Here is a 14453-nt window from a genome sequence, read left to right as displayed (position 1 = left end):
ATTCTTATAAATCAAAGTCAGTATAGCTCACCGGCATGTACCAATGTCCATGCTGAGTCTGTGGACCAAATTACCACTGTTAGAGAAACAAGTTCAAGTTCAATGGGCAAATAAGACATATACTAGATGTTACTTTCTGTCCCAGAACTAGTAGATTAAGTGAGTAGATCCATTTGAACTACAGACATAATCAGAAGGTTTCTATTTGTGTAAACAAGTATCAAAGCAAATGCTAACATTAAAAATCATAAATGCTTGTCTGCTAAAATCCCCCTTGCCTCCTCCTTTACCTTCTAATCCCTCCTCCCCTCTCCCCCAGGTAAAACACATCGGCAGGACCACATCTACATGATTCACACACGTTGTCTGTGTTCTTAAGCAGAAGGAATTTTGGGGCTCCTCTAGAAACTATAAACTGTTAAGTGCATGCAAGGAAATTAAGTGCTTCTGTTTCAATTAAGCTTATTTATTATCAGTGGAATGTTTCAGATTTTATACATTACAAATCTGATTTACAGACATAATCTCCTTTGGGGACCCAGTGGCTTTGAAATTTTCAAGAATCTCTTCCTCTTTGCAAGACAATCCGGTACACAGCAAAGCAGGAGGGTAACCCCCGGCCCTATTTCTGCTTTCAGCTGAGATCGCCACGGTGATCTGTGACACGCCCCAAAAGGCATTGGCCCTGATTAAGAATGTGGAAAAAGGCCTCACCCCGGGCCTGAAATTGATCATCCTCATGGATCCCTTTGAGGACGACCTGAAGAAGAGAGGGGAGAAATGCGGAGTTGAGATCTTATCACTGCTTGATGCTGAGGTATGGGTCTGAAAGTCAACTCACAGCTGGAAGGCTGCGCTGATGCTGTGGGCAGCTTGCAGGACTTCTACACAAGGGAGCAAGCTGTTGTTCTCCGGGGTGGAAGGAGAAGAGTAAATTACACTCATGCTGTGAAGCGTTGGGAATCATTTCCCCAAGACAACTCAGTGGGTGAGGAAGGTCTGTGGTCAGTGTGCACAGACTTCCAAGTAGAGGATTTATAAATGCAGAGGCTAGGTGGCAGTTAAAGATATGGTCCTGGAGCCAGGCTTCCTAGGTTCACGTTCCAGCTCCACACCCATTAGTTAGGTGACCTTGGGCCAGTTGCTCCACATCTTCCTTTCCCCCTCTGTAAAATGAGGATGAAATAGTTCTTACCTCGCAGAGGAGTTGTAAAGAGTTATATGAGAGAAAATAAAGTGCTCAGGACAGTAATATAAAGTGTAGTAAGCCTTGAAATGTTAACTGTTCATTTTATTCAAAACGATTTAGCAGTGGTCCTAGAAGACTGAATCATAGGAGTCTGATGGGATGTTTGGACATTTGGGATCGGCCCTCTTGAGTTGATACTCTAGAGGAAACTTATACTCTACCCCAAGGCTTCCATTGTACCTGAATGTTGCCTCTGGGCCTGATCCAGGTTGGAATTTTGGTTGTATTCCCACAGAGGTGTTCTCAAGCAAAAGGGAAAAGGAGGGCTGTATTTGTCCTAAGTCTTCCCAACTCAACTAATGTCTTTCTTTCTTGGTTTCCTGTTCATGCAGAATCTAGGCAAAGAGAACCTCAAAAAACCCGTGGTAAGTTTTCTTCTGCCCAAATTTGAGTCTTTCCACATTCAACTTTCAAAGCTCACGGTAGACTAAGCCCTGGTGCTTTCCCCTCCAGCCTCCTGCACCAGAAGATCTGAGCATCATTTGCTTCACCAGTGGGACCACAGGTCAGTGCCCAGGAAGTTGCCCCAGAGGCCCCTGGTCAGCCAAACACATGGCTTGAGCCACTGACCACTAGTGGGCTGGTAAAAATACCCTACAATAAGCCCTATCCATCGGGGCTTATAATCTAAGATTTCTGAGTACAGATGCCTGCATAGAAAAACCTATGCATAAGCAAATAAATTTCACTGAACACAGTGGGAGGTGTTTACATGCTATGGAATTCAGGGCTCTTAAAGGTGGGATCAGAAAGTCAACTTTCTCCCCCAGCCCGGACTCTCTCAAGTTGACATCACTGGAGTGGTTTCACTCAATCAAGATAGCCCAGTGGTAGTTCTACACAGATCACTCCACGTCCTCTTTCTCCCCTGTATGTAGTTACCTAGCTATTAGAGCTCAATAAATTTTAACGTGATCCATGATGATCTAGAAGTTATATCCATTCCACTGTGCCCAGGTTATAAAGTGATGGCTAGGTAATATTGTTAGATCTGAAGTCTTCAACATGAAAACAGCACGGGGAGGGGGGCGGGTTACTTGGGATTTTCTTTTTGACTGTGTTGCTGTCTGTGACTGTGGCTATGCCCTGTGTGGTAGCACAAGGCTAAGGCTGCTGTCAGAAGTAGAATCTGTGGAGGCATCAATCATTCGTAAGCAGAGTCATACACTGTTCATAAAAAAAACACAGTGACAGGAGAAGCTCTCGGCTCCCTGGAACAGAACCAATCGAATGTAGCTCCTCATTTCAATGCCAAAGGCTACCTATTAGCCATTTAACAGATCTTTCCACCTCTTGTTTCCTACAGGTGACCCCAAAGGAGCCATGTTAACCCATGAAAATATCGTTTCAAATGCTGCTGCTTTTCTCAAATGTGTGGAGGTCAGTGGTCAATTGAAAAGGAGGCCCTCGTTAAAATGGGAATCTGTCATAAGATTTTAAAGTTAGAGGAGGCAGAGGGGGAAGAAACAGGTTGAAGGCCTGAGTGTGGACAAATACTGGTGCATCTTTGTCTAGAGTTTTGCTCTTTTAGGGTCACTGCAGATCTCTGCACTCAGTGCAGTTAGGGCACCCCTTAGGGCACAGTGCACACCTGTACAACTGTATGCAGCAGTCCTAGAAAGAAGAAGTGTTTAAATCTTCTTTGGAAGAGAAAGTTGGCATTAATCCACTGTTGTCTCCTTTCCATTTCCTGATCTATAGCATACTTTTGAGCCCAGTTCTGAGGACGTGACCATATCCTACCTCCCCTTGGCTCATATGTTTGAGAGGGTTGTACAGGTAAGGATCCTATATTCCTAGCAGGTATGTGAAAAGAGGGTCCTGACTTGCTAGTCCCACGTTTATTCCAAAGGCAGCTCTGCAACATTTACAATCTTTTCTCTAATGTGAAGGACATGGGCAGGGAGTTGGCATGGCTGAGTCCTAATCTTGGCATCACCCCTAACCTGCAGCAGAGCCTTCCTCTGTTGAGTCTGTGTGTCCCACGGAGGAAATGCTTCCTCCTGCCTTTACACAGGGTGCCTGCAAGTCCAGGGAGCTCATAGCCGGGAGCTTACTTACTATCTACCCTCAATTCTGAGCAGGGATACGAGGCATTGCTTTTTCTTTTTTCTTTTATTTGGGTTAGAATTTTTGAAAAGACCTAGGGTTAGAGAAAAGGAGTTCCCCACAGAGGGGTGGAGAAGGAGCCTTTGATCCAGGTAGGGTGTCCAGAGTGGAGCTGTTGAGGACTGTGCAGCAACTGGGGGGAGAGCTGGCCTTCTGTGAGTGGACGCCAAGCTTTTAGGCTACTCTGAGGCTGATTTGAGAACCGAAAGCAAAAACACAGGTGTTATTAGGGGTGGAAAATCCTCTCTCTGATCCCTGCTTAAATACCTCTTCAACCAGCTTATCTGTTGATGCATGAAATGCCAAAATGGAAGATTCAGTTCCTTGGGCTAAAGTGTTGATATCTGATTAATAAAATATCAATTCTAATAAGCATATTTTTTCACATTTTACCATTTCTGAAACTGAGATGGTCTTACAATTGTAGGCGTGTTCTAGTTTGAGTGGCAGTGTTTTTTCTTAGTGCTACATAACGAATGGTCTCTTACAAAGGATGATGCCTTAGACCCTCACCCAGAGCTGTGGGCAGAGTAGGGCTGGGCCTTCAGTCTCAGAATCTGTCTTACCTGTCCCGCCACCTCAGCAGAAGTGAGTTTCCATCTTGCCTAGGGGGTAGGGTCTCAGAGTTCTGGGTACATGAAACTTCAGGGGTCGGGTGTCCTGTCCAGAGAAAAGTGCCCATGGACCTCCTCAATTCTGTCCCATACAGACCCCACCCAAAGTGGTCCTTTGGCTCTGAGCTCTGCTCTTTGGTTTTGTTTTTAGGCTGTTGTGTACTCTTGTGGAGCCAGAGTTGGATTCTTCCAAGGAGATATTCGGCTGCTGCCTGATGACATGAAGACCCTGAAGCCCACAGTCTTTCCCGCGGTTCCCCGACTCCTTAACAGGGTCTATGATAAGGTGCTAACCTTGTTTCTGTTGGGCTGGCCCTGAGCTGCCGGAGCTGCCTGGGGCTTAGGCCTGACTAAAGCTCTTAGGAACTCTATGTTACTAAGAAACGTGCTCCACTTCTACCCCCAACCCCTACCAGCATCCACTTATAGCCACACATACAAGTGCAGCCATGAAAGACCATAACAGATGAAACTCCCTTTCCTCTGGATGAGATTACTTGGATGTGATCTGGAGAAAGAGATTAATTCAGAGAGTTGGGGAGCCCCTCAAAATTCAGCTGACTTACTGGTAAATTGTTACTCTGGTTTCATAACACTTACTGGTTTAGTGTGCTTCTTGCTGAGGTGCCGGGCCCCACAGTAAATATTTCATACGCGTTCCATCATTTAATTTCTACAAAGCCCAGGAAATCATGCCAACACTTATAATCCCTAACTTACAGATGAGGAGACTGAACCTTGGAGGTTAAATAACTTGTCCAGGGTCAGATCTACTAAGGAGTCGGGCCAGAATCCCACTGCCACATAACAGTTTTAGCTGTCATTGATCACTGCTCTGTTTTTCATTAAGCTTGGCAAAATGGTGATTTTTCTAATCCAAGCATTTCTCTTGCCTTCATTAGCTGAGATTCTTTCATAAAGGCATGAAAATTATTTGATTTTTTCCTTTATCAGTCTTCAAAATAATGAACTGGTACCCCAGCGATCTTCAAAAATGGCCAGTGGGATGTTTTCTTTGTAATGTTATGACATTACATACATACATATGATACTGAATCAAAAGTCCTAACAGTGGTACCCAATCAGCTGTTTAATCAGCACTCCCAGGTAACTTTAGTGTAGATAGATGCTGACTACCTTTTGAGGACATGCTATCTGAGTTGTCAAGGTTGTTTGCTAAGGACAAGGAATTTGGAGGAGCTGGAGCTCTGTGTGTATGTACTAAGTTCACTTCTTTCTTAGTGTGGGCTCATCATTATTCAGCACACCAGTGCATGAATAAGAGCCTCTTCCTTATGAAGCTAGGAGGCACTATCTCTTGCTCACTGATGAATGGCCTTGGTGAGTATCTCCAATAGGTTTCCAACTAAGAGGAGCTGTCACTCTGCAGGTACAAAATGAAGCCAAGACACCCTTGAAGAAGTTCTTGTTGAACTTGGCTGTCGCCTGTAAATTCAGTGAAGTGAAAAAGGGTATCATCAGACGCAACAGTGTCTGGGACAAGCTCGTCTTTGCAAAGATCCAGGTACGTTGGGTAGATTATGGATGGAGCCAGGTAAGTATCTGGGCTGCCCACTGACTCAGCACACTTTGCTTTTCCTTTGATGGTCAAGCATCTCTTTAACTGGAGAGCCTTTTGCACTTTCTGTGTTCACTCACCTTTTGAGATCTCTCTTGGACAACTTTGTCACTAAAGGGATTTGGTCAAAAAGCAGAAAGTGGATTTTTCTTGTTCTAGCACTTCCATTCTCTTAGGTGGTCTGTTGAGGTTGCAGGTAATTTGAAGGGCCCAAGAATACAAATTATCTGAGGAAATCAAAAAAAAAATAAATTGCAGGTCTGGTCCCAGCTATGGATGGTGGTGACAGTAATAGCTAACATTTTAAGTTCTTTTCTACAATGCTGGACTCTATTCTAAGTGCTGTGTAAATTAACGAGTTTAATGCTCATGACAACACCAAGTAGGTAGGCTGTTCTACCCATTTTGCAACACAGGAAACTGAAGCCAAGGGAATAGTCTTCAGCAGGTCTTTTGTGTCTATTAAACAGGAAAGCCTGGGCGGGAAGGTTCGTTTCATGGTCACCGGAGCTGCCCCCATCTCCTCTCCTGTCTTGACGTTCCTCCGGGCAGCAATGGGATGTCCGGTAAGCCAAGCACCTTTTTTTTGATGATAGCTTATTTCACTTTTGCACAAATAAAGCTCACTATTTAAATAAAAATGAAAACATAGACGAAAAGTACCACAGAGAAAGTCAGCCAAAATCTCAAAATCAAGAGAAAATACCCTTCCAGTCACTTCTTAATGCACCTGTGTACAGAAACCTTTACACAAATGGCATCAGTACTAACAAAATTTTGCCATTTGCAGCAACATGAATGGACTTGGAGGGCATTATGCTAAGTGAAATAAATCAGACAGAGAAACACAAATACTGTGTGATATCACTTACACGTGGAATCTGAAAAAATACAACAGACTAGTCAATATAACAAAAAAAGAAGCAGACTCACAGATATAGAGAACAAACTAGTGGTTACCAGTGGGGAGAGGGGGAGGGGCAAGATAGGGGTAGGGGAGTAAGAGGTACAAACTATTAGGTATAAGGTAAGCTACAAGGATATATTGTACAACACGGGGAATATATCCAATATTTTATAACTATAAATGGAGTATAACCTTTAAAAAACAGCATCAGTTTTCTAAAATACTTATTAAACAGTGCCCATTAACATTGCTCCTTGTCAAATAAACATCATTTTAATGGTTCTGTAATAGTTTATTGAACGTACCCAAATCAGTAGTCTCCTATTGATGGACACTAGAGTTGTTTACCACTTTTTTTTTGTTATTATAATCAAGTGATAAGGATACTTGTGTATATTTATGCAGTTATCAATTTAGGAGAAATCCTTACGAGTGGGGATTATTGGGTCAAAGTATATGGGTTTTTTACATGTTAATGCAGATTATCACACTTCCCTCCAGAAAGGTCTTGTCTTTTTTATGCATTAATGCAAATAATGCACAAGTCCTGATATCCCCATATTCTTGCTAGTGCTTTTTCAGTCACTTAAATCTTAGCCGACGAGATACGTGAAAAATCTTATTGCAACTTTGTTTCTTTTATTAACACTAAACATCTTTTCTACTGCTTACGGGCACTTGTATTTCTTTCATGAATTACTCGATTACTTACTTATAGAAAAATGAGCAAAGGACAATTTGGTTCTCTTTCACCTTGCTTCCTAGGAGTTCTTCACATGGTCATAAAATCAATCTTTGTTGTGTTAGAAATATTTTTCCTAGTCTCACCTTTTTGTACTATGTATTGCTATATAAAAGTTTCAAATGTGTATGTAGTCAGTCACCTTTTCTATGTGGCTCTGTAATTGTTTAGACAGGCCTCCTAACCCTCAATATTGCATAAATCTGTTTTCGTCCAGATTTTCTGGTAGCCTTACGGTCTTACTTTTTTCCAAGTAAGTCTCTGCTCCACCTGGAATTTAGTAAATTGAGTACAGATACACTCTCGTATTTGTTTTGAGTACAGATACACTCTTGAGTACAGATACACTCTCATATTTGTTTTTCCACAAACGGCTAAGTAGTTCATTCATTCGGCCAACATGCACAACATGAATGAAACAACGGCCTAAAAGAGAAAAACAAATACTGTATGCTAACACATGTATATGGAATCTAAAAGAAAAAAGGGTTCTGATGAACCTAGGGGGGAAGGACAGGAATAAAGACGCAGACGTAGAGAAAGGACTTGAGGACACGGGGAGGGGGAAGGGTAAGCTGGGATGAAGTGAGAGAGTGGCATGGACATATATACACTACCAAATGTAAAATAGATAGCTAGTGGGAAGCAGCCGCATAGCACAGGGAGATCAGCTCGGTGCTCTGTGACCACCTAGAGGGGTGGGATAGGAAGGGTGGGAGGGAGATGCAAGAGGGAGAGGATATGGGGATATATGTATACATATAGCTTATTCATTTTGTTATACAGAGAAACTAACACACCATTGGAAAGCAATTATACTCCAATAAAGATGTTAAAAGAAAAAAGGTTCTGAATTGATGCCAAGGTCAGAGTTCCTCTGGTCTTTCAAACTAGCATCCTCCTGGCCGGTCTTAATACCTTCCTTTCCCTAAAACCAATAGGTCAGAAGGTCCTATTGCCACACCCCTTCCTCTCCTTCTCCACCAGCTCTGCCTATGACAGGCCATAGCCCCACTGCAGCCCATGCACTTACGTCCCCACATCCCCTCTCCAGTCAAGATTATCCTTTATACCAGGAGTGGGCAAACTGCAGCACAGGCCAAATCTGGCCCGTTGCCTGTATTTATAAGTAAAATTTCAGTGGAACACATCCATACCCATTTATTTACATATCGTCTGCTGCTGCTTTGGTGCTACACTGGCAGAGTTAAGTCGTTGAAATACAGACCAAGTGGCTCACAAAGTCAAAAATATTCACTATCTGGTTCTATATACAAAAAGTTTGCCAACCCCTGTTCCAAACCATAGCTATTTCCCTTAAAAAATGCTACTCACTTTCTTCAGCTCCTTCAGTAGCACTCCATTGCCTTGGTTCAAGTCTGATTGCCATTGGGTTGCCCATCACTCAATGAATAACTTGCTTTTTTCCATCAGCCTGAAATGCCACATTTCCCAAAGTATAGTATGTTTCCATACTTTGGTCTATTTCTGGACCCTTTTGGTTTTTGAGTGAATCCACAGTTGTAAAGATTTAGCAGCTCAGGCATAAATTCAAGGTATTAGGACACTAAGTGTCCTCCAACTCTCAGAGACCTTGCTTTCCTCATGTCTTGCCATAGGGCACGGCCGGCTCCTGCTTTATCTTGAGTAAGTCTCAAAGCCCTTCTTTGGTTTGCGCAGGTATATGAAGCTTACGGTCAAACAGAATGCACTGCTGGCTGTACAATTACCTCACCTGGGGACTGGAAATCAGGTAGGTTCTTTGTCAACTGTGCAGGCAGGAGGTTCAGTGGTTGGGAGGAGTTCTGGATGAACTAGGACGCAGGCGTTTAGATAACCTCAGTGCTGTGGATGAATGTGGCAGATGCCAAACCTAAGCTTTGGTCCGGGTCTTCCCATCTTGGCTCTCCAGCACTGGTGCCAGATGACTTTTCAGTTTTGTTCCTTTAGAGTCAATCCATAAATCTCTCTGAAATATGGCTGGGATTATCACCGTTTCTCGGTACCCTGGCTGATTCAGTACGGTGTGTTTTAGGCCACGTTGGAGTCCCCATCGCTTGCAATCATGTGAAGCTGGAAGATGTGGCTGATATGAACTACTTTGCAGTGAACAACGAAGGACAGGTGGGTAGGCTGTGCTGGGCAGTCATTTTCAGACAATCATAGTGGGGACGTTTGCATCAGAAAAAGCACACAATTGTGAACAGGTTTGTGTTTGATTCTATTCAGAATTTTAGCAAGGAATTCAGTGTCTCTGAGCCTAACTTTCCAGTCCCCACAATGGGGATTAAAATCTGGTGCTCTTCATACATTAGTGGAAAGCATCAAATGATTCAAGGTGGTAGGAAAGTAGGTGTTTTGCAGCAGCCTTTGCTATTGTCACCACCTTGTACCATCTTATGTGCAGATCTGCATCAAGGGCACCAATGTGTTCAAGGGATACCTGAAGGACCCTGAGAAGACAGAGGAAGCCTTGGACAAGGATGGTTGGCTTCACACAGGAGACATTGGCCGCTGGCTCCCGGTGGGTGTTGCCTCAAAATTTCTGGGAGTTCCTACAGAGGAAAATTAGGTGACTTTTCCAAAGAAGAAGTGTAGTAGTCTATTTTGTTGTTGTTGTTGTGATTTTTACTTTTATTGAGGAAGAAACTGTGGTAACTCCATGGGCCTATAGTGTTTGCCTTTTATGAGTTTCAAAGGGATAAGCTTCTTTCCACTTATATATGGAGACATATCAAAACAAGGACGCAGGATTTCTAAACAAGGTGTATGCAGAGGCTAGTTTTTGCCCCTCGGTGACCTTCACAGCCTCTCTTGGTGGAAGACACTGAGACTTTTTAAAAGCATAGCTTGCTAACAATCAGCAGTAAGTAGTCTCTGTCAACCCCCTGTTTTCCTAAGAGAGGAAATTAAGGCACGGTAATCATGGAGCCTTAAACCCCTGTGGAGGATATTCCAAGAGCTTTCCTCTCTGGAAGGTTTTTGTCTACTATGTGCTGGGGGAGCAGGAATGTAACCAGATTTAAAACTCCCTTCTTGCTCAATATTCTCAAGATTTAAGTGATATTCAAGGAATATTTGACAACAGATCTCTAAGAACACTGGTCCTAATGATGTATTTCATAGATTTGGGTCTAGTGGTATTTTGCTAACAGATCTGTTTCTGCATAACGAAGAGTTCTCAGTTCTAATAAGCCTACAATGTAGGCAACAGATGTGTCCTCCCACTGGAGTTGTAAAGGGCTGAGCCTTATTAATCACTTTCAGATAATGTCTGTTAGGCTGAATTGATGGCTAATTTCTTGAGTCGGCCTTGTTAATGGTTCCAAGGTTGGTTCAGTCTGCTGCGCTGTTCAGGGTGTGATCACGTGGACTGTATTTGCCACTTGTCCCAATTCTATAATTCAAATCCCTAAAAACCTAAGCGCCTCAGACCAATTAGCCCAGAGAAATGAAGCTGCAAATGACCTCTGGTGGCTGGTCAGAGAGCCCTCCCCAGCCCTGCTTCTGTCCTAACAAGCGCAATTACTGACTTGCTTGATTAGCAGTGGCACAGTAGAGCTGTATAGCCTGCTCCCGGATCTAACAGGAGGGATACAGAAAAGGGAGTCAAGGAGGGGGAGAACTAATTCAAAAGTCTTAATAAAAGATAACATCTTCCCTATTCCTGAGAGTTCTGGAAAAGGAGTAATTGGAAATTAAGTTGTTGGAAATTCAGAGCTGCAAAATTTCTTCATTGGATGAGGCAACCATTTACACAATGCCAGTGGGTCCAAGGGACTTTTTCCAAGACTGCCCACTGACTCTTCAAAGACACACGCAGTATAGACAGGTTTTGAAGAAAGCTGCCTTCCTCCCCTTTCCCCAAAGCCAAGAAAGAGAAAGGAAAGATTGCCCAAAGGTCAATGGAGAGGTCAAGTTTAAAGAAGGCAGATTACCTCTGACTTCACCTCTCTCTTCACTGACATCACTCAGTAGGGCTCAGAAACACTGATGGTGTGTGTTATCTCTGTCTCCTGTAGAATGGAACTCTGAAGGTCATCGACCGAAAAAAGAACATTTTCAAGCTGGCCCAAGGAGAATACATTGCTCCAGAGAAGATAGAAGATATCTACATCAGGAGTAGACTGGTGTTGCAAATTTTTGTACATGGGGAAAGCTTATGGGTAATATATATTGTCTTAACAACAGCCAGTTTCAGGCACAGACCATGCCAACTTCCATAGCTAAAGGAAATCTGTATAGGTAGATTTAGGATGAGAAGATCTGAGCTTATAAAACTAAAGAAATGAAGCCACACTCCAAACCTCAAATAAGGCACTATAAATGAAAAAACAAATTCTTTGAAACTATGATAGACTCTGTAAACAAGTCAGTAGAACTGTTAAAACAGTTATACTAAAGGGTAGCCATTCATTAGAAGAGCCCCATGGTGCACTTCGTTTCCACTACAATAGGAGTTCTTCTGGCACAAACTGTCTTATATATACTGCACTTAAACTTAGCTTCTTGGGAGTGGGGGAGGACTGACATGGACAGGCCAGAGATGCTTTAAGCTTAACGTTGAGCTCCACTTCTATTCATGTTTGAATAGAACATTTTTGTAGAAATGTTGTGTGGGAAAATGGGATCAGAGTTCCATGAGGGTTTGAAATATATGGTGAGAAAACTGTAGGACGCCAGCACTGAATTTCAGGGCTTGGGTACGATCATGCATTCTGAGGTAACGCTTTCTTTCCCCACTGGGGAGCAGTGCTGCGCTAGTTCACATGCCTGTTTCCTTTCCAGTCATTCCTGGTGGGAGTGGTGGTTCCTGACCCAGATGTGCTTCCCTCATTTGCAGCCAAACTTGGGGTGAAGGGCTCGTTTGCAGAACTGTGCCGAAACCAAGTAAGTCTCACTCAGAAAAGCCTATGCCCACCCATCGGCCCGTCGTGGGAAGGGGAGGCCTCCCCAGCTTGGGCACCCACAGCTGCCTAGAGCCTCCTCTCTGGAAGAACAGCCCCTTGCTGGGCGTGGACTGACTGCTTTTACTAGACTGGAAGAGAGGATGGGGAGTTTAAAAACAACCAAAATCCCTATTCTTTTTATAGTAGCATGTGCATTGTGGAAAAAATAACTGGAAAATGAGGAATTAAATAATGCCATCCAGAGAAAACCCCTGCTACCAGTTAGATTTGTTTTTTCTTCCCATGACTTTTTTTCTTTGAGCAACATTTAGGTATCACATGTGCTGGCACATACCCCCATATCCTGCTTTTATCCTGATGAGCTTAGCAGGCATTTTGAATTGGTTCATGCTCAGCCTTTCCTTTAGGCTCTTTTTCAACAGCCATGCTCTGAGCTGTTTTATATTCCTAGGTTATAAAGGAAAGCATTTTACAAGACTTGCAGAAAACTGGGACAGAAGGTGGCCTTAAATCCTTTGAACAGGTATGTACTACTCATGTTATACCCGGTCTCTCATGTCATAAAGTTTTAAAGTTCGCATTTATAATGGAGTTTAAAATTTTAAAGTACTTTCCAAGGAACTGATTTTAGGGGTACTATTAGTCCATTAATGACAGTAACCTTTGCATTTACCTGTCCAGCCCCTTCATGCTGTTCATTATTCCTCCTCCTTCTCCACTCATGTCTTTCCCAAGTTATTAGTGTGTGAGAATGGGCATGTGTTACCTTTCTCGTTACCCTCCCACTTCATCAGCGTCACTTTTATGAGGGGAAATATTCTTTAAGGTTCTTCCCATAGCATTTACAGGGCTCTGCGGAACCGTCCACATCACTATTAAACAAGTATGCGTGCATCTTCCCTCCCAGGTCAAACACATCTATCTTCATCCAGAGCCATTTTCCATTGAAAACGGGCTCCTGACACCAACCTTGAAAGCAAAGAGGGGAGAGCTTGCCAAATACTTTCGGACTCAAATCAACAGTCTGTACGAGAAAACCCAGGAGTAGGTTAAGGTACTTATGGCTGCGAGGGGCTCAGAGGTAGCCTGCCTTGTGGGAATATGGATTAAAAACTAATCTTATGTTCATTTTTTTGTCTTTCCTCCTGTCTGCTGTTGTAGCTACTTACTAAATTATAAAACCATAGTTTCAGGGCTTTTTAAAAATATTAAGTGAGAGAACTTACCATGTGGAAGCTTAGTCTTGAACTAAATAACTCTTGTCCTTCCCATCTTAAATGTTGCTGACATTTAGGGCTACTTCTATCAAGACACCTTTCTTCAAGGTCCATTTGTATCTTTGTTCCTTCCTTGTGATCTCCAACCTTTATAAGTGTAACTAGTTCAAGGGCCAAAGTGACCCTTTGGGAATTCTTCCATGTTTTCTAGTAAACCTAAATTGTTGGCAGTCTCAACATTTAGGCCTTCCAGTGTTCAAATTAAGAGAACTTTAAGTTCTGAAAAGCTGTTTATAATTCATGTTTTCTAACCATTCCACAAAACCACTAAAATTGAGTTTTAAGCTATCACAATATTAATTAATCATATCTGTGAGACAAATTTCTTCTTTGTACTTCTGTGTCCACTGAAGTTTGTGTCCAGAAGGGAAAAGTTTGATCACTCAGCATTTCCTAAACCCTGTAGTTTCTCTGACTTGGGAGAATTTAAAACTGGGCCTATGACATTTTGTCCAAAAAGTATGTTCTGAAAGTGTTTTCTGCAGTATACCTGGTAACTGAACCTCTTCCCGACAGTTTGCTGCTGAGCTGGAAGCTGTGGGGGAAGGAGCTGAAACTCACGTCAAGTGCATTTTTCCAGTAAATGAAGCAAGCACTGAGTAACAACCTCCTGAACTGGGAATGAAGACCTATGGGCAAGCATGAAGCCTGCACAGCAGGCTTACCTTCTGGGAAGGAAGTGACTGATCTTTCCTCCCCTGACTCAGTTCCTGCTGTACCTTACACCCCTTCAACACGTGCTGCTTCCATTTGGAAATGTTCAGCATTCAGAATAAACCACTGCAGATAGCTTAAGCTGTGGTGTGTGTTTCCCCACAGACTGTGACGAGAACCAGCCTCAGACAGGACCCCTTAACAATCATGTAAGCTAGTGGCTCTCACACTTGGCTACACACTAGAATTACCTGGGAGTTTAAAAAGATATTGAGGCCTGCGTGACACTTAAGGGATTCTGATTAACATGGGCAGGGGTACAGCCTGGGCATCAGGATTTTTAAAAGGTCCCCAGGTGATTCTAGAATGCCACCAGGTTTGATAGCTACGTTGAAGACCAGGCCTTCTTATC

At 43.0% G+C, this 14453-nt stretch overlaps 1 protein-coding gene across 6 annotated transcripts in view; it reads left to right on the top strand.

Annotated features, from left to right (window-relative positions):
- The window catches only part of ACSL5 (acyl-CoA synthetase long chain family member 5), a 49149-nt gene extending 34696 nt beyond the window's left edge, over window positions 1-14453 (top strand). For all 6 annotated transcript variants that reach the window (XM_060286361.2, XM_030842519.3, XM_060286360.2 and 3 more), the window contains 16 exons: window positions 639-817; window positions 1582-1614; window positions 1703-1754; window positions 2556-2629; window positions 2951-3028; window positions 4124-4258; window positions 5363-5497; window positions 6022-6117; window positions 8881-8953; window positions 9236-9324; window positions 9608-9724; window positions 11223-11366; window positions 11989-12090; window positions 12562-12633; window positions 13018-13164; window positions 13904-14453. In XM_060286361.2, the coding sequence (XP_060142344.1) occupies window positions 639-817; window positions 1582-1614; window positions 1703-1754; window positions 2556-2629; window positions 2951-3028; window positions 4124-4258; window positions 5363-5497; window positions 6022-6117; window positions 8881-8953; window positions 9236-9324; window positions 9608-9724; window positions 11223-11366; window positions 11989-12090; window positions 12562-12633; window positions 13018-13158 (1520 nt within the window). In that variant the 3' untranslated portion in view covers window positions 13159-13164; window positions 13904-14453. The remainder of the gene's footprint in view (window positions 1-638; window positions 818-1581; window positions 1615-1702; window positions 1755-2555; window positions 2630-2950; window positions 3029-4123; window positions 4259-5362; window positions 5498-6021; window positions 6118-8880; window positions 8954-9235; window positions 9325-9607; window positions 9725-11222; window positions 11367-11988; window positions 12091-12561; window positions 12634-13017; window positions 13165-13903) is intronic.

Source organism: Globicephala melas, chromosome 16 (assembly GCF_963455315.2).
Source record: "Globicephala melas chromosome 16, mGloMel1.2, whole genome shotgun sequence".
In the NCBI taxonomy this organism is placed as follows: Eukaryota; Metazoa; Chordata; class Mammalia; order Artiodactyla; family Delphinidae; genus Globicephala; species Globicephala melas.
This window is presented reverse-complemented; position numbering and strand designations above follow the sequence as displayed.